At 43.0% G+C, this 19,789-nt stretch overlaps 1 protein-coding gene across 4 annotated transcripts in view; it reads right to left on the bottom strand.

The window, feature by feature from the left end:
* The window catches only part of mef2cb (myocyte enhancer factor 2cb), a 72,326-nt gene that overhangs the window by 31,792 nt on the left and 20,745 nt on the right, over positions 1–19,789 (bottom strand). For all 4 annotated transcript variants that reach the window (XM_034118253.1, XM_034118254.1, XM_034118252.1 and 1 more), the window contains one exon: positions 9,463–9,675. In XM_034118253.1, the coding sequence (XP_033974144.1) occupies positions 9,463–9,483 (21 nt within the window). In that variant the 5' untranslated portion in view covers positions 9,484–9,675. The remainder of the gene's footprint in view (positions 1–9,462; positions 9,676–19,789) is intronic.

Genomic DNA, 19,789 nt, shown 5'->3' on the forward strand with positions numbered 1-19,789 from the left:
ACAGATAACGGTAAAGAAGATCAGTTAATGCTAGTACATCAAAGCTCACAGACGTTCATCTTGGAAAATATGTAATGTTAAATTCTCCATTTTAAATACCCCTACTGTGCTCTCACGGCTCTCAGTCATGCTTTTACACTAAGAGAATGACCTATAACTATAGTAATCCAAAACAAATGTGAATTTCATTGTGACATTAACACACATTGTTAAGTTGTTTTGTTGCCCAATGAACCACCTCTCATAGTGAATAACAAGACATTAATATAAATAATGGATGGGTTCCCTGTCTGTGCTTGAAGCTATTTGTGAGTGTTCAAATAATGACAATGCACTCTACTTAAACCACACAAAAAGAAATCTCTAATAGGGCCTTTTTCTCTCGTTCCCTCTGTCTCTCCTTATTTTCTCTCTCTTTCTCTCGGGGTATTTGTAAGCGTGTGTGTGTGTGTGTGCGTGTGTGTGTGTGTGTGTGTGTGTGTGTTTGTATGTGTCTGAGGCCCAATACTGGTACCTTTAATAACACACGCATACAAGTGCCCACATTGTCAAAATAGAACAGCCACTATTCCTCTATTGTTTGGTTCAAAACTAGAGCATTGAAAGTGAGTTAATTCCAGTGAGCTGCACCTGGCTTCTTCTCCAAGCCATGTGTGCACGCTCTTTGGCTGAACGGGAAAACGAGAAAATGTGCCACTGCCAGCTTTCTTCCCTGAGCAACACAGCTTTTTTCATATTGAGATTTCTTTCATTTCCTTCTGTGACTGTGTGTATTATTTACATTGGAGATCTGTATTGACAAAGCTTTTTTTTACAGAGAGGAAATACTGCCAGAACTGTGCCCAGCTGGTAGCTAATGATCTCAGTTTGTTGATTAACTGCATGTTTGTCTATTCTCTTCTGACACTTAAGTGGGCCAAAAATCACAGAATGAAAACCTCCCTACACTCATTAAACATGCTCTGAATACAATTTTAAAAGGCTCTAAAAACCTTTACAAAGACAGCCTTTAAATAAGAGATCTTTGTGTGTGGTAGACCAGGGTAATGCAGGAATCGATCTTGCGGCATTAATCTATCATGGATTGCCCTTCACATTTTCTCCTTACAACTCGGAGGCCTGAAAGAGGAGATAGGGTTGAATTGATATTGATAGATAGTTTTGAATTTCCTGAAATCATATCTCCCAGGATGCACCAGTGAAACTGAATATCAAACCATGAACTCCACCCTGTCTTCTTCTTCACTGAGAGTGGGTAAAACTGTCGTAACCTCGACCAGCTTCCCCCTAAAGTTTTCCAGTGATGTCATTGCGTCACGCCAAGCTATGTGTCAGCCGGAAGAGGCTGAAACCAGAGACACGGACGACATTCTTACTCCTTGCAAAGCATTGTGTGCAATGTCAGGTTATTTTACCTCGGCACAAACACACATCTTATTTACCGACGACATCAGCGGAGAAAACTCCCCTGGGCTCTAAATACCAAGCTGACATTTACACAGTCTCACTGAAATATGAAAAGAAACAAGCCTCATTCTTAACGCTGAAAGATCAAAAGGCATCTTGTGACAATAAAATTAATTGTCATATGCAACCTACCCTGAGCTGTATTGTCTGAAACTGAAAAAGCACTCACTCCAAAGAGGTCTGTCAGCCTTAGAACCGCAGAGCTACAGTGCAAATTGTACATGAGTGTCAATAAGACGACAGGACTGTAGGACAAAAGGTCAAAACAGACTATTCGGGGACAGGACATGTCGAGTGTTGTCTTCCCCTAGTGTTTTGATTCAAGGGGCACTAGGGCAAACGCAGGACACAGCTAGCTGCCGGCCCAGCTCCGTTATCACCCACACACTCAGTCTCACACTCTGCTGCGGCCATTAATGTTTTAAAAGGTGGCACGTGGCACACACAGTGGGCTGGGTGTTAGTCCCAGAGGTCCATAGCAGCGTGTCCCATAAGGGAGGTCCACATGCAGGCTTGGATAGCTCCTATTAGTTGACCACTTGCAAACATCAGCACAACCACAGACACATACAAACAAAGCAGTGTTTGTAAGTTTGAACTTGAAACCCACTTTTGTGCTGCTTCTAAATTCAACATGTAAAAATTAAAAGCACAATCCAATCAAAGTTGTCTTGAGCCTCACACTTTAAATAAGGAACTGAGTGTGCAATTCCCACATAATATATAATTCTCACATAGAGTGACTTTAACAACACCACAGGATGAAAATGAGTGTGATTATGAAAAGCCTCAACTGACCAAACAATAACACCTACATAAATATCACACTGCACCCCCATATCTCAATCTGACACGTACAACATGCCTACTTCAAAATCACATATATTACTAATGCTATGCCTATAGATCCATGAATACACAGGCAAATATAACATTAAAAAAACACCCATTTTAAAGGACAGTTGGACATCAATACTGCCCTGTAGGTAAATGATGGTGCCAAACATCATGTGAAATGTGCTAACGTGCTAACAAATATTATATTCTGTTTTCAATTTCACTGAAAGAGGTAACTTTGTTGTGACTTCACATGATGCTGTCATGTGATCCTTTCAGCCCATCAACACTCATGCTGGTGTTGTCACCACTGGCCTTTTTTGTGTAAGCCCAAAAAATCTCCTGGCCCACACAGCAGCTGCTAAATACTGCGCTGGATCTGTAATTGATAAGCGACTGCTCTGTGTTTTGAGTGGAGAAGTAAAACAGATGCTTATGAATGGCACACCTTATCTTAAAACAATTGAAGATACCTGACCCTGAAACCTTTATCTGCAAAAAAAAAAATCAAGTAATCAATAAAGTAGATCTTATAGTCTATGATCATGAAATAATGTGGTGTAATGGTGTATAGCCTTTTCTTGAGGCCCCTGTCCTTGTTGTTAAACCAAAAAAACACATTGTAAACCACCCGTATGTCAGTGTGGGTGTAATCTTTGTTTTGTTGGTTGGTGGGTGCTGTTAGACACACCACTGTGTTAATAACACAGAGAATGACGTTAAAGCACATTTGCAACTGTGCATACTGGTAAAAGAGACCAGTGTGAGTGTGTGAGTGTGTGAGTGTGTATTTTCACACTAAATTGGTAACCAGGGTGTGAAACCTATCTTCACACACACACACAGGATCATTTGATACACCATTTGTGGCATTAGTTGAAGTAAAGACTAAACCATGTCATGTTAGGTCCCTTAACTTGTATGTTTATATGTATTGTACGTTTCCAGGACTATCAAAGTGTTCTTGTGACACCTTTTCTTTATTTAAAAATAAGCAATACATGTCTAACAGCAGAAAAATCCTAATAACTTTTTAACCTCTCCATGATCAAAACTAAACAAATTTTAAGATTCCAAAAGATTACTCAGTTATGGAAAAGCGTGAAGCAACGATAAGAGATGGTACAATATTTTCCTTCAAAATAATTGTAATTACTGTTACACTTTATAGTATATATCAAATTTATTTTGGCTCATTATTAGCACTCAGTCATAGGCATTCATAGCATCTTGAACATACACTGTACACTCAGAGTAACACACCAGCCTTATTCGTTCACCCCTAACCTCCTCCACAACCGCATCCCAAGGGAGATTCAGACACATGCACACACAAATGCATTCAGACACACACCCATGTAAACACCTAAACTTGTTATCGTCACATATCCTTTCAGAGCATATGCCTCTCTATTGTAAAATTGTATTTAACACATTTTAATGCCTTTTTGTTTTATATTATTTTTTCTTTCCACATATGAATGATTATATGTTATAATATATTACGTATGCTATAGCTGGAGAAAGAACAGAAGAAAAAATAATTATAAAAATGAAAACAATCAGTTGTGATCTGCACAATTGACCTGTCACATTTCCTCTGGCAAAAATGGGAGAAAAAATGGTAAGGATAAACAGAGGGACGAGGAGAAAGGAGGGATAGTGGCTGATTCTCTGCCACATGGGTGAGAGGGGAGAGAGAAAGAGTGGAGGGAGAAGAGAGGGGGCGGACGCACAGGAAGCACATTTGTATGCATTTCCTCTCATAACAGGAAGAGGCCAGTGGCTTCCCCTTCACAATGGCTTCGCTTCTGCTTCCCACCTCCTGCCTGCTTCCCTGGGGGAGGAGGAGGTGGAGGAAGAGGAGGAGTGGAGAGACAGGCACCAAAAACTGCTGGTTAGCAAACCAAACATGGCCGTGTGGGGGACACACACACGCAAACATAAACACACACACACTCACATAAATGTCAGTCAACCATGGAGCAGCACGATTTGTCTTGAGACAAACACTTATCCCATTGTCAGGGGCCAAGCAGGAAGACACGGGCTTACGCAAAAGGAATAAGAGGAGCCCAGGACCTGGACCTGAACTCTGCCTCGCAGCCAAAGAAGCTGTTAAGAGGGGCATTACGACAAAAGAGGCTTTGTCCAACCTCTAATATATGCTTTGCTCTTCTCTCTCCTCAAACACTTATCAACCTTTTTGAGTGTGCCTCATTATACAGTCTGAAAAGGAGGCAGCACACTCCAAACATTTCTTCATTCAGTGTCTGAATCGAAAATCTCCACTTTGAGTAGCTAAAAGTTAACCTGTGGAGCTGATTGAGCAGTGTCTTAATTGTGCAGATTTTAGTTATGGTGTCCAAAAATACATGCCAGTTCCGATTCTTCTTCTAACCTAAACTCATAATTATATTTCAGGACAGCACTGTAACGGTTCCTTCTTGGTATGCTCCGGTTTATGTTGAAAAACCGCAACTTGAAAAGGATATGCCCACTGACTAAAATAAAAAGTGGATGTTACATTGCAAGGCCCAAGTTAGTGGCCGGAATGACAAAAATAACTTTGTTGTCATTCATTTGCGGTGGCTAAACTTTTGTCGTGGCACTAAGGCTGCCACTGTTAGCTAGAGGCACATTATTTCACTTGTCATCTAATATTTAGTTGGTTTAATCTGGTTTTCACACAGATTGTATGTTCGAACACATTTAATAGATTTATGCTGCTACCCTATTAACCTCAGTTTTCACTAAGTGAAGTCTTTTTATGACAAGCACAGCTCAGAATTGGCCTCTAGTAGTACAAAGCTAAAGGAAATATGGAGACAATATGCTAATGAGCTGTAGATGATGAGCCAGTCCCTCAATGTAATTGTTAAAAAGGGGGGGCTGGAGAGGAATTCATTAATGGCCACTCTATAGATTGTATACAAATCAAACATATTTTTATAATATAATTCTTACCTATTCCTGTATTTACAATTATTTTATAAAAACTAACATTTACTTTGAAAATGAAAACATAACATAATGAGCAATATAGCAGGTAAAGAAAAACACGAGGCTAAGCCAGACGAAACATTAACGCAGCGTCCACACGGTTGAAGCTTGCCGGCGGGCGTGCCTGAAACTCGACCAACAACCAATCACATGAATCTCCCGCCCCGGACACACAAGCACACGGTTTGATTGGCTAGAGCTTGTACTGGCATATGATTTGATTGGCTGACGCTTCCGTCGAAGCTTCAAAAGTTGAACATTGCTCAACTTTTAAAGCGAGCAACGCGTGCAAAGCGAAGCGACGGAACCACAATGCAGTTCGGCAAAGCGTGACGTCACCCCATTCAAAGTGAATGGGCAGAAGCGTTGAAGCTTCAATGCACGCCGCCGTGTGGACGGGCCGTAAGACTTTAAAGTGAGTGAAAATGAAGAGAGGAGAGGTGAGAGAGCAAAATGAAACAAGTGTAGAACATGTGAACGTGAAAAGAAACCAGGCAGAAGCTGGGAAGGCAAAAGAGAATAACAATACAGCAGAGAGAAGGTGAGAGCCTCGTAAGCCCTTTACAGGTGAGGTCTCTAGGCGCTGAACATATGACAGAGCGGAGTGCCACACGCTGTGGTAAAAGAAGGAGATGCGAGAAGGTGGGAAACATGGAATTAGAGGAGGGGTGCAGGGGTGAGGATCTACCCTGCGGGCCTCATTATTTTCCTGCTGTTAATTTCACTCGCACATTTTCTCACCCCAGTGCTGTTGATTAGAGAAAAGAATGCTTTGTCGTTGAAACAAAAAGACCCCTTATTTCACTGGCAGCGCTGCAGTTAACGTAGTGAGGGAAAAGAAGCGCCATATGGTGAAAGACGTGAACAATAATGTTGTTTTTTTGTTCTTATCTTCTCCAGCCAAGTATGTTATATTGACTGTTGTTTGGGGGAGTTAGGAGATCCTGTCATTTTACTTCCTGTCACTGATGACCTGATCCATGTTTAACCTTTGGCCCTGGGTCCCTTCCCCTTTGGGAAACCACATGTTCCACAGACAAACACACACACAGACAGATTTGCCCAAACAAGTCATCCTAAATGAAGCCCACTGAGTGTACTGGCTGGAGAGGTAACACTAATTAGAGCCAATTGCGGCAAATTAGTCGATCCCAAAGACCGACTCTAGAGAGATAGATGCGTTTTAGATGTGTACATGTGCTCACAAGCAAGCATTTGTCTATGCTGTTTAAACAAAACACTAAATACACTATCTAAGTATGTGTCTGAGTGTATAATCTGCTATTTCTCAAATTCATATTAATGTGTGTGCACAAAAACACACTTCTTGTACTGTAGGTGTGTGTTTGCCTATCTGTGTGTGTGTGTGTGTGTGTGTGTGTGTGTGTGTGTGTGTGTGTGTGTGTGTGTGTGTGTGTGTGTGTGTGTGTGTGTGTGTTTCTGTGTACGAGCTGGTGCAAGAGAGTCTGCTCTCTGTGTGCAGCCCATGAGTTTATGGCACAGGGGGCCCTTTCATGTGCCCGAGGCTGGGAGAGGGTCTGAGTGGTCGGGGGGCTTGGAGCCAGGGCTCACACACTGCTGCCCACTGTCCGGAGCTCCGGGCAGCCAGTCAACGCCAGGGAGGCCTGGTCCTTCTGCCCCTGCTCTGGGGAAGTGTTTCGGGGTCTGGGGGTGGCAGCCCAAAGTGGCCGCCCAGAGAGAGCCAGACCCTGTGCCCACTGTGATACTGCCGCTTCAGGGAGGGCAGGGGGGGTGGGGGGGGGGGGGCTGTGTTGCCCTGTAGGTGGCAAGGTAGCGTTGACAGGCACACCGAGTGGTGCCACTCCGAAGAGGATTGCCGTAAAAAGCATGTAAAAATCAGTGGAAATGTTACAGTAGCTGTAATTTGCTATTTTGGACTAGAACAGGAAGTGTTCTATATTCTGTTATATACAACTTTATGAGCTGTTGGATGTTAATATTATGTCAAACTAGTTTCACCTATATGTTGCACTGATCATTACAACAATATCAATATGTTAATCAGATAGGACCAAATCTCTTAGAGCCAAAGCAAAAATCTGACGAGAAGAATTTGAGGTTGAAAGCAACGCAACAAATTCCTCCAGTGTTTATTTGGCTTCCTTAAAAAGGAAGTGAAAATATGCAAAGCTTCCGTTTGATTTTTTTCCCCTGTAAGAAGTAAAATGTGAGTTCTGTGTCAGTCTCTGTCTTGTGATATCCGCCTTTTACAAAATGTAGTGATGTCATTTATTTAGGGTGTAGGTGCAATGAAGCCAAACGCCTTTTGCTCATCATGCATGCAATATGTTCCTCGTGATTTCATGACATCATATTAGTAGGAACAAACAAATAAATACGTAATCTATCAAATCAGGGATCAGAATTACAAAATCCAGTGATATATTGATTTGCCTTTCCCTGAACCCTTTCTCCCTTCTCTGCTCCCTCCTCGCTCTGTAAGTAAAGCCCGGATATCTCAGGCATCGATTCCCCTCAGGTGTCCTTCCTGTCTCTCTCTTTCCCTCCTTATCCGCAGGAGCCGGAGAGCCTGGTGCAACTGGCGGGCTCAGTCCAAGGTGGGATGAGAGAGAAGGGCTGAGATAACAGCAAGGAGGAAGTGTGGGTGCTGCAGCAACACGATAGCTTTAGTCCTCATCTGAAACTCTGTGACCTCCTCCTCCGCGCTCTTGTCTCTGTTTGCCCGTCTTTCTTTCAAAACCAAAACACATGAATCAGACTATAGAGCACATAGGTGCATGCTGTCACATGCTGTGTCCACTTTATTAAACATTTCTTCCTATGTATTTTTCTCACTCTCCTTTTTAATGCACTCTAAAGTCACTCTGTTTTCAAGATGAACACGCTGTGTATCAGCAATAGTAAAATCATGATTACTGGGGGATTTTCTTCTTCATCTCAGTTACACTTACATCCTCACTCCCCTCTCACTATCCTCTTGTTACTTGCAATCACAATCATTGAGATCAGTCATGAGAGAGGTTGCAATCTGTTTCAATTACTCCTCCAGTATTGCCCAATCGATTCCTTAAGCCTTTTTATGTCACTACTCTGGCTGCAAATGACTGTGTTTGATAAAGCACACAGTGAGAAACTGGTGTTGACTATTCTTGTGGATGTCAGATAAGAAGCGATGAAGTGGGCCTGTGTGTTCAGACAAGGTGTGTGTGCCTGTGTGCGTGTTTGACCTGTGATTCAGGGGCCACGTTAGCAGCGTATGGATCCAATTGGGCTGCCAGGAAGCTGACAGAGTGTCAGTGGTCAGTCGTGCCACAGGAAGTGATCAATTGTGTGCCTCCAGGGCAGTGGGAGAGCTCTGTCTCTATCTATTTCCTGCCACAGAAGGTGGTGTCTGCTTGAATCAAGCAGTCCACAATGGATTAGGTCTCTCTCTCAAGTAATGCCAGCTGCTGTTAAAAAGTGTCTCATTTTTTCGTGTGTGTTATTTTATCAGGATTGTTTGTACAGTATTGCTGGTTTGAAAATGTATCACTTGTGCTTTGCAGAGGAAAGCTACAGCAGTGCAACGGTTACAAATTTAGCTCAGGAGAAATACAGTTTCAGTGTTTGTCTCCCAGGCTGCCCTTCATCTCCACCCTGTTAGCCCAATACAGTGTGTCTCTATAGACCATCCCATCTCTGTTTGGTTGTTTGTTTATGTTTTTTCCCACCCTGACTCTCCGGTGCTACCACCCTCTTCCCGGTAATATTCCACTGCCAGTGACCTAAACTGGGTGGCATGGTGTGAGAGGTTGGGTGTGTGAAGCGTGTTATGTGTAGGCCGCAGCCCTCATAACAAGCAGTGATATGCAGAGCGGTTTATGGAGAATTCTCATGCAAATTCCTTTTTTGGAGAAAAAAAAAACCCTACTGGTGCGATCACACTGGGTTGTTAGATATAGGGGAAACAGGCCTGCTGTTATAACCCAATGGAAGTCTTCCACCCAAAGCAATAACTGTGCTCTTCCCGCATACACTCCTCTGTCGCCCAGTGCACATATTGCCCAGACTCCCAGAAGACCTTCATTGTTGTAGGGCTATGTGGGGTGTAGGGTGTTTCTCCTTCCTCCATCCTCCACCCCTCCTCTCCCTCACCCTCACACTCATCCATCCTCCCATCCCCCTAGGACTTACCTGTCTGTTGCGTTCATCCATAATCCGCGTGATCTGAATCTTTTCCTCCCCATCGTCCCTGTCTCTTTCTTTCTCTCCTCTTTCTAAAGAACTTTATGCTTTCTTCTCTGTCCTCCTTCTTCTTCTTTCTCTTCAATCTTCTGCTCTTCCTTTATCTGTCTTTTTTCTTCTTTCTATTTGTTCCAATCAACTCAAAGATTGCAGCATCCGTACCTGCAAGAAAGAAATGGGGAGGGGGAGGAGAGGAGAGGATCAGCATTAAATGAAATGAAATATGGCAAAATACTGAGAGAAAAAATAATAAAAGTGGCATCATGGCAGCCACAAGGGAGGGTGAAGAAAGACAAAGAATCTGTCAACAATGTTGTGAGAACTGCTGTGTTTTTCACTGTCGATATCATGCAAATCAGTTTTTCCATTTTTTTCTTCCAGGCACCGACTATGAGAGGAGACAGCGCTGTCAGGATCTCGCTTCGTTCACAGAGAGTTTGACAGTGTTTTGGAAGTGCCGCTAACTTAAACGCTCTAATCACCGACACTGTAACATTACCTCCAGACTGAGAAATACATTTTGTTTCTTCCCACGAACTGCACTGTATTGACAGTGGAACTGCCAGACACAGATTTTTCTACTCTTCCTGCAGCTCATCTCCAAAATGGTTGCAGGATAGAATACAGATGTACTGTAAAACTGAGTTCAGTCTTGCCGTATACTGGCAAAATAAAGCCAAAATAATAAAAAATAAAAGAAGAACAGTGCAGAGACTGATCTTTTAAAACACAGTAAAATAATATTTCTTTGAGACAGAATTCAAAGAGAATTCCAACACAAACTAAATCCAGCTGGAGACATGTCAATGAGAGCATCTGAGGGGCATCCGAATAAACACATTTGTTTATGAGCGCACGGCAAAGTGTGTTTACCCCTGTTCAGGAGTTGAGGCCAGAAACTGATGAGCTGGACAGCATGTGCAAAGAAAGAACCTGCGCTCTAAAAAGTTTGCGTAAGTGTGTTACCGTGTGTCCGTGCATCCGTGTGTGTGTGTGTGTGTGTGTGTGTGTGTGTGTGTGTGTGTGTGTGTGTGTGTGTGTGTGTGTGTGTGTGTGTGTGTGTTTGAGTGTGCACATGTGTGCGCTCTTGTGTGAGCTTGGCTAAGCCAGAGCTCCAGTGCATCTCTCCAGAGTGCTAAAGTAGGCCAACCCAATCTATCTCAGGGAGGAGCAGAAGAACTGTTGTTGTGTTTTCTTTTGACAGTAGAGGTGATAACGTCCCTCGTTATGCAAATGAGCATCCCATTATTTAAGCTCAGTGCAATGCAGGGGAGCTGTCAGCGCCGTCACATAAAAAAAATAAAAAAAATCCTCCATCTACCCTGCCTTTTTTTCTCTACTTTCCCCTTCTTCTCTCTTCTCTCCTTTCTGAACCAGATTTCCGGCACCTGGCAGCACAAGCATCAGACATTGATGTGGAAGACGACACCGCTTCACCAAAAGACATGTCATTCTCAGTCTCTCTCTCGATCACTCTCTCTCTCTTTTCTCTCATGCACCCTTGCTCTCTTCTTCACTCTCTCATATTCTCTCTTTTGCACATTCCCGCACACATGCATGCATATTGTAATGCATTTCCTTTTCCCTTTTTTTCTTTATCTTCACCTAACCTGAATCCATGTATTTATTGAGTAACATGCATGAGAAAGCAAAAGAAAGCACTAAACCCCTGAGGTGAGTGCAGCACATTGCTATGCACTTGACCTCTTTGTGCTGGAGAGTAGGACATTGATAATGAAAGCGCGTAATAGGGACATCTAGGGATGCTGTGTCTCTTAGTGACAGACGGAGGCCTGTAGCAGTAGAGATTAACTGTATTTTTTTTATTTCAACAGAAAGCACAGGCTGTGAACTACCCATTTGTTATTTCAAAATCTAGCATTTGTTAGTTTAAACTTCAGTTTAGTTAGAGCTAAGACTAAAATAAGTATGTGTACTTTTAAAGTCCATATGCATAACAAAGATTTGGTAAATGTTCTTTACGATTTTCTCTACCAAAAACCTCCATCACACAAAGAATCAAACAAAAAAATGAAACAATACAATTTGAACAATGATTCAATTCATGACAAAAAACGTCCTGAGTTGATGGTTTGGAATACACCCACTTATGGAAGAATGAACAACAAACATAAACACATCGTTTGGCAGTTGGGACAACAGCCGGACTGCACCATCATAATAACAACAATATCTAAAATAAATCTGTGGCAGCTCTGAAGAGGCTATCCAACACATTTGAGCATTGCTTCGGCAAACACACCCATCCACAGACAGAAAAACAAAGAGCTGCCCCCTGGAAGAAAACAAAGAAGGATCTTGTCAGACAAACTAGGATTACAAGCCAACACTAAGGCGCTTGGCACAAGACAGCCAGACAAGGATATCAATCAAGCCGGCATACTTCAATCACATGCTGACAGCAGCATCCCCTCCCAGTCTTTGTGCTCAACAGTACCCAGCCCGGGCACCGCTCCAAACAAGGAGGCGTTACCTTGGTGATCCCTGCCTCCTGGCCTCCGCCTCCACCTCGTTCCTCCCACAGCCCACTGAGCGAGCTGAACCTCTCAATGTCAACAACCGCTGGGGCAACACCTTAGGCCTTACGTAACATTAACGTTAAGACTAAGCCCGTGTCCTGAACATTTAATCCCTGCTTTTGGCTCCCAGCACCAGCCAACGCTCCCCGAGGTGAGGCTCTGCTGCCGCTTAGCCCCGTGTCGGCGCCTCCCCTCCTCAGCCACCCCCTCCTTCCCCATCCCTTCTCACTCTTGCCTCCTCTACCTCCTCCTACACAACGATGCAAGTTCCCTTCCCCACGTCCCCCCTTTCTCGCTCCGCCAACACCCCCCACTTTTCCTCACACCCGCCCCCGTCCCACATGAGTGCCAGGCAATTTCTGGATAAGGACCGAGTGCCCACGTCCTCATCGGGCTGCCTTCCCTCTCCTTCCCCTCGTGGTGGATAGAACATCAGTTAACTTAACAGATTACCACTGAATCACTCAATCCAATTTAGCCTCATGACGCGAAGACAGCAAAAGGTGGGGAAATGCAGGAAACAAGCACTGCTTAGTGAACACGGTCAAGTGGCGCAAGGTAGTAATCCTCAGCAGGAATTTTTTCGCAGGGGACTGACACTGACACCTGACCTTGAGAGGGCAAATGAGGTGAGAAAGAAACAAGAGGAGAAATGACGACAGACAGAGGAAAAGAAAGACATAACAGGCTTGGTCACATTAAGCCAATTAACTAATCCCAAAGTAAGGCGTAGGGGAAGAGGGAATAAGCCGTGGAAAATGAAGAATACACATCAGAATGTATTTATCTTCTCTGCGGAGTCTGACTTATGGTATGCCTACATTCACACACGCCTGGTAACTGGAAGGGAGCTTGAGCGAGCGACTGCTAGGGTCAGAGAGCATGCTGGCACCGAGCAGACAGAAAGGCTGCCCCTCTGCTTGTTTTATAACCTGGGTCTCAACTCTCTGTGCTTTGAGTTGGAGAGGTGACAATGAAAGAGAAGGTGAGTGGAGAAAGGAAAACAGAGAAATGCAGAGAAGAGAGGGAAACGGAGAGAAGCATAAAGAGGGATCTTTTTGAACAGGCACCAGGCCTCTCCAGGGGGAGGGGAAGAGCTGTACCCACGACCCTCCCATCTGTTAAGCAGACGGACGGAGAGAGAGAGATAGAGAGAGAGAGAGAGAGAGAGAGAGAGAGGGATGAAGGTTGGGGGAGGATGGGAGAGATGGAGAGGGAGCAGCGATTCAGCACATAGATCTAATGAGCACTCTCTCTCTCCGAGTCTCAGAAGTGGAGCTGAGAGGACGATGAGAACATATACACTCAGTGCACCACAAGCCTTGATTCTAGGTCGCCTCTCTCCCAAGTGTTTAGTCACTAAAAACTAATATACAGCACATGGCGCTTTTTCACATTCTAATAGACGGTCTGTAGGGTGCTTGTTAATGTCGCTTTGTTATTGAGGACAGACACTGAAGATGACTCCTTTGAATCAAGGGGGGGGGGTGGCAAGAGGAACTTTACCTTGACTCACTCTTGAGACTAATTTGTCACTTTAGAAAACAACTAGGCAAACGTAGAAGAAGTGCAGATGAACACTAGTGCCAAGAACAAAAGTTTCGCCCAATAATCGATCAGATCACTTCTGCAGAAATGGACATGTTCAGATGAAACTGGCACGCCTGTAAATGCAACGTATGTAGAATTCTGCTGATGCCGCAGTTCTGCAATCCTAATTCTACACGTTATAGCAAATTGGGGAAGGTGATTTATCATGACACGATTGGCGATGTTTTTCCAAGAAACCCCACCTCGGCAGCACAGCCTCGGCTCATGGTACATCTGCAACACATTTGGTAATAGCATGTGTCCTGAAAAAAATAAATATATATATAACGCCAGTATCCCCTATCCTCCAAGGAAATGTGGTTGTGAGGATTTGAAATAACATATTACACTGCAGTAAGTAAACCTTTTAGGAGGTGTATGGTACATTAAATAAACACTCTCTCTTTTAAATAAACTCCCATTTCCTTGAAGAGGAGAAGGAGGAAAAAAAGAGCTTTAATATGGTTTTCCAAATACAATCTGAATGTCAGTACACACTCACAGTGCTCCATTTTTACTTGAGCATTTCTGTCATGTCGAAGATTTTTTTCCTAAAGAACATTTAAGTTGTTTCTGTTTCAGATGTGTAGATTTTTGGAGGTGTATTCTTTCTGTTTTTGATGTAGCTATTTACGCGTGTGCCGGTATATATGTGTCTGTGGGTGCATCTATGCGAGTGTGTGCTTGATTTGGATGTAGAGGTACACAGCACTTTATCTCCTGTCAGGATGGATGGAGATGTACCAGCAGAAATGAGAGGAGGGGAAGGATCAAGCAAAGGAGCGAGTCGATGGCCAGGCAGAATGGGAGCAGAAAAAATGTGTATCAGATCTCATTGTGCCTCTAATGTCATTACAGGCAGTGACTCCTCTATGTGGCACGCTGCACTCCCCATCTGTCAGAGTGAGATAGGCAGGGTGACGAATGGCTATCACAGCTACTTCCCTCAGCCCCCACCGCCCCAACCCCCACTCCAATATCCGTATCTTTTTCAAGTGCTGAGGGAAAAGAGTGACCTAAACCTGGGCGGTAGCCCACGCGTAGGTGGGCCTCTATGGCTCTGAATTTCAGCAGATATTAGGGCTAATTTAACATGTTAGCGGCTAAAGAGATTAGCAACATGTACATCTGGGGATTAGAGTGATAGTGGTGGATCATCTTATAATGTGTTCATTCCTCTTTTTTTCCCAGTGAGCGTTCTGGCTAAACTTGAATTTGAGAGGTGGTGGTGTGTGTGTGTGCGTTCTTATGTGTGTACTGCAGGAGATACGTCTTCACCTGTCTCTCTATATTAACTCATGATTTACTTGTATCATTAGTGAGACAGAGACGGTTTTACATGTATTCTATTTTCAATCTCTATGCGACTTAGAACTGAGACACCTGTCTATAGATGAGGAGGAAAGTGAGCCAATAGCCTGTGGTTGGCACAAGTGTTAACACTCTGTCAAGCACTTATATGTGTGATTGACATTATGGAAGAAACTATATTGATGTAGGTAGCTGCTCAAGTGCTACAAGATTAACTCTAAATTTGTGGCGAATCCCTGTTTAATAATTCCTCAACTTAAAAACTTTATATTTAACTTTAAACATAATTGATTTCATACTAATGAGACTCTGCCAGCACTTTTTTCTCTTATCCCTCAATCCAACAGCTACGGGGTCTAGAAGGACAGGAAACACAGACACGCACACACACAAACACGCACACTTAGCGGAAGGATGTGACATCAGCAGGCTAAGACAATCAAAGGTGCTAAAGGTGCTTCCTTCCGTAAACTTCTCTCTGAAGAGAGAAGAAATTGGGAATCAAAATACACTCCTCAGGCTCCGATGTTGAGTGCAAATGAACTGAGAAAATAGGCTCTCTGAATATGAAATACTTAAAAAATATCCCTAGATTACGGATTTGGTTTTAAGGGGTCACATAAGTAAAGAAGTATTAATTGAATGTTTAAATGTCAATGAAGCAAGATATCATTTTGTGAAAACACTAACTGGGAAACTGGCTTGAAAAATGAAAAGTACAAAACGGAAAGAAAAATGTTGCCTTAACTTTTGAGTACATTTAAGGTGTTGAACCTTGTATGAAACATATGTTTGGGTAAATATGTCCCTCTGATTAGTCCCACTATGAGATTAAAACATTGGCATTAACATATTTTCACGCTATAGGTTTTTCCCTTTAGCTGCACTAGTTCTTCATCGCAACGGCAATCAAACTATAACAGGATGAGCCTTTTGAACTAAATAAAACCGTTTTGATTAAAAGAGCAATTAATTTTTTGTACCTGTCTTCACATTGAATAAGAAATAGAATTACTATTCAGACAAAGACGATGTGTTATAATTACTTATGTGTAATGTAAAATATGATATAAAATTATACATCTTTTTTATACACTATACTGTATACGATGTATTTTTTTTTTTATTATGAATTCAAAAGGTATTCTTCTTTGTATGTTTCCTCACTTGGCATTTCACTACGGTCCAAAGAAAATGTACTTTCTTCTAAAGGTCCCGGCTGAATCTAGCTGTATTTTCAGAGGGGAAAAAAAGCCTAATTTTATTTAATTTCCTGTTGTTGATGTAAAAGACTTTCGGTTCAATTTAATATTATTAATTCTGGTATGTATTTTTAGATTTATAAGAGTTTTGCCAACTGCTGTATGATAGTATAAGTGGGGGGAGTACGTAGCCCTGCCCTTGGTTTGGGCAGCTGCACGTCTCATTCAGCACCAGTAGACAGAGGCCTTGGGCCATCACAGCCGCAATGAAGGCAGGTAGCCATCCGTCAGAGCAAGTATAGGGGCAGGTGAGAACCATCTTTCCATAGCCCATTGCTGACTTCCCCAAGGACAAAATGACTTGACACATTGCGTCAACCCCCCGTTTTGAACGTAGGCCAAGGGCTGTATAGCCACAGCTGCTGGCAAAAGGCAGACGAACAAGAGCGCAAATGTGAATGCCAGGCAAATCTAGTTGGATATGAACAGGGAAAAAGAGTAGCCGGTGTGGTTGAAAAGCATTCCCTGTCGATTGTCTGCAGCTTTGTGTTGTGGTTTATAAAAACAAATAAACTAAGAGGGGCGCAATGAAAATCTGGCCACACACATACCCCTGTGCCAAGCTGGAAAAATGGTATCAGAAAAAAGGAGAAGGAAAGAAAAAGCAGAAGCATAGGCAAGCCACAATTTGCAGAGGCCCCGGAAAGACTGGAATGAATCACCATTTAGAGCATTCAGTCTTTCCATGGCATGAGCATAAGGAGGGGCAATGGACGCAATGAGGTATAAAGTAGATATAGAAAAGATGATAGAGAAAAACAAAGAATCAAATTAATGAAGGTGACACGGTACAAGGAGGAAACAAAGAGAAGTTGGGCAGAAGGTTAAAAAGAAAAGTATTAAAATGGATTTGAATATGGAAGTGGTGCAGATTGTGGTGATACGCACAGATGATGTCTGAACGAAACTCACTTCTCTCAAGTTTCACTTTATCATCACTGCCATGATTTATTTCACTTCTTCCTCTTTCTCTATCTATTTCCAGTCATTGTAAAGTCATTTATACATCTCTCATGTTTTTTTTTTTAATTCACATGTTGTCCCGCGCGCTGCAGGACCCAGGTGCTGACAGTGAGGGGAAGAACAGAAAAATAACACACACGTGTACATGAACGAGCACACATGTGCGTCTAGGTGCACTGATAACTCATCCCCTGCTTATCTATCATGTTCATAAAACAACGGGAAAAACAACACTGTAATGAACAGTGAACCAATGCAGTGGAATTGCAGGATAAACCCTTCAATGAGTGTACCCAGCCCCCACAGGAACAGCCGGGAGTCATGTCACTAAGAACACAAAGCACTGACATATTCACCCAATTATGTTCCCTGCCGAGTATGACAATGTCTCAGGATGTTAGCAATGTTCTCCAGTGGGGGGAGAAGGGCAGAGAGTGTGTGTATGTGTGTGTGTGTGTTTGTGTCAGAGGTCTGAAACGGAGGCTAAGGGCTGCCTGGGCCAGGCTTACTTATGTTCAAGCACAGCAAACTTCCCAGTAGTCGCGTGCCCCTGCTCCTCCTGCTTTTCCCCAAACCCGCATTGTATCAACGCCAGACATCATGGATAAGACAATCCGCTGATGATTTCATCACACCCCAACCCCTTACTCTTTCTCTTTGCCACAGCATTCTAATCACCCTAATTAAAAGCTTTGTTCATTTAGAAATCTCTGATGACAATTTGTTTCACTCTACCCTACAGCAGTGGTGGCTGTGAAGAGAGGAGAATTAAATTTGATCTTCTGACAGCAATTATTAAATGCTCCCTCCTGGCCTCAATTAAGGCCCGCAGGCTAATGCTAACATGGCTAACCCCCATGCAACCACGAGGTGCCAGTGCACTTCCTTTTTCTTCGTTTTGTCACCCTGCATGTGTTTATGAATGTGCATCTGTGCGTGTCTATGAACTCGCTGGGTATGGAAATCGTGCTACTTATGGGTTGTTATTTTACATCCTTGCTGATGGGAAGAGGTAAATAAAATGATTTCCCTTTTTCTCTTCTTTTTGTGCTTGTTGTAACTAAGTCAGCATGTGGGCAACCTTACAGGGAAGTGGTGGACTTTACTATTTTTCATAGTCTCGCTTGATCAGCAAATTTGGAATCCACAATGAAACTATTACGTGAAGTGATTATTTTTGAAGTTGTGACCGTAACAAGCGAAAACTTAAGCTACTTCTCTATTGTTAAATGCTGTCAGTTTATATGTGCTGTGGGATTCAACTTATGTACATAAATAAACTATACAATAAGACTCTTTGTATGGCACTGGGAACACACGTCTTCAGGTTTGGCTATATCTTCAAAAATCAAAAAAAGAGAAAAAAAACAACTACAATTACAGTTAACATTCGCTCAGTACTCTGCCTCTGTGATACTGCCACAGCATTATGTGTCATGGTCACATCCTTGCTGAGCTGAAGTGAGAGCCACAGCACTACTTTGAGTCTATGCACAGCGTGCGGGTAATTTGCAGAGAAGTAGAAGGTTGCACACTTCAACAAGGATGTCCTTCATAGATTCGACCTTCTGTTTTTTTTTTTTCTTCCTCCGGTCCCTGTGCTCCGCTAGGAAACCGAGTAACCTAGATCGTAGAGTAGGGAGAGAGAGGGAATGTGACAGAGAAAGAGAGAGACAGAAATAAAGAGAGAGAGAGAGAAAAATAAGCAGTAATGCATATTGAAGGGAGTCAGAATACGACACCCCATCACCCCACCCAGCACTTGAACATGTTTTTTTTTTTTTTAAAACCTTACTAGGATGATGTCAGGTTCAGTTTTTTTTCCTCAGGTTACCACAAGCTGATTGTGCTGATTATTGGTGGGCATTGTTTTCCTGTTGACGCTGCGCATCATTAAACAGAGATTGTTTCACTCTTAGTGTTTGTTTAAGCAAGGCTGGTGTAATGTTTCCAGGCACCGTCTCTTTACCACAGACACACAAACACACAGACACACACACACAATGTAAACTTGAGACACAAGTTGGACGCATTGCATCTATAATTGATGTTACTCATGTTCTCTGTTTCAAGTCAAACATAAAAAGAAAGCAAATTGAATAAAAAAACTATTCTCTTGAAAACTGTTTCAGTCTCTTTGGTTAAAAATGTGATATACATAAGGGTCTTAAAGATATAACTATTTTTCAGCATGTAGCCTGGACTGCGTTCCCAGTGCTTTACAGTTCCCAGTGAGGGGTGGATGAGGATAAAGGTTGACTGGAGTGTGTGGTGGTACCTACAGATCAGCCTCTGTTTAGGGGAGTGGCCCACCAAGGCCAGAGCGGGCCAGACCCAGTCCAAGCCTCTCATTAGTCATCGGCTGGGTGCCGCGTTCCCTTTTGGAGTGGTTAGGGGGGAACCGGCGAGGGTCTGGCAGTCCCACTATACTCCACTCCCAGCACCATCACAACCCGACCTCATCAAAGCGAGCGCTCGTAATTTGTCACAGAAAGCAGCCAATTAACATATGTTAGGGGAGGAGGGACGACGTGAAGAAGGGAGGAGAGGAGGGGAGGGCGAGTGAAAAAAGATAGCGTATGATTAAAGAGTCTGCACAGCTGCACAAAA

The sequence above is a fragment of the Trematomus bernacchii genome, unplaced genomic scaffold (assembly GCF_902827165.1).
Source record: "Trematomus bernacchii unplaced genomic scaffold, fTreBer1.1, whole genome shotgun sequence".
Taxonomy (NCBI): Eukaryota; Metazoa; Chordata; class Actinopteri; order Perciformes; family Nototheniidae; genus Trematomus; species Trematomus bernacchii.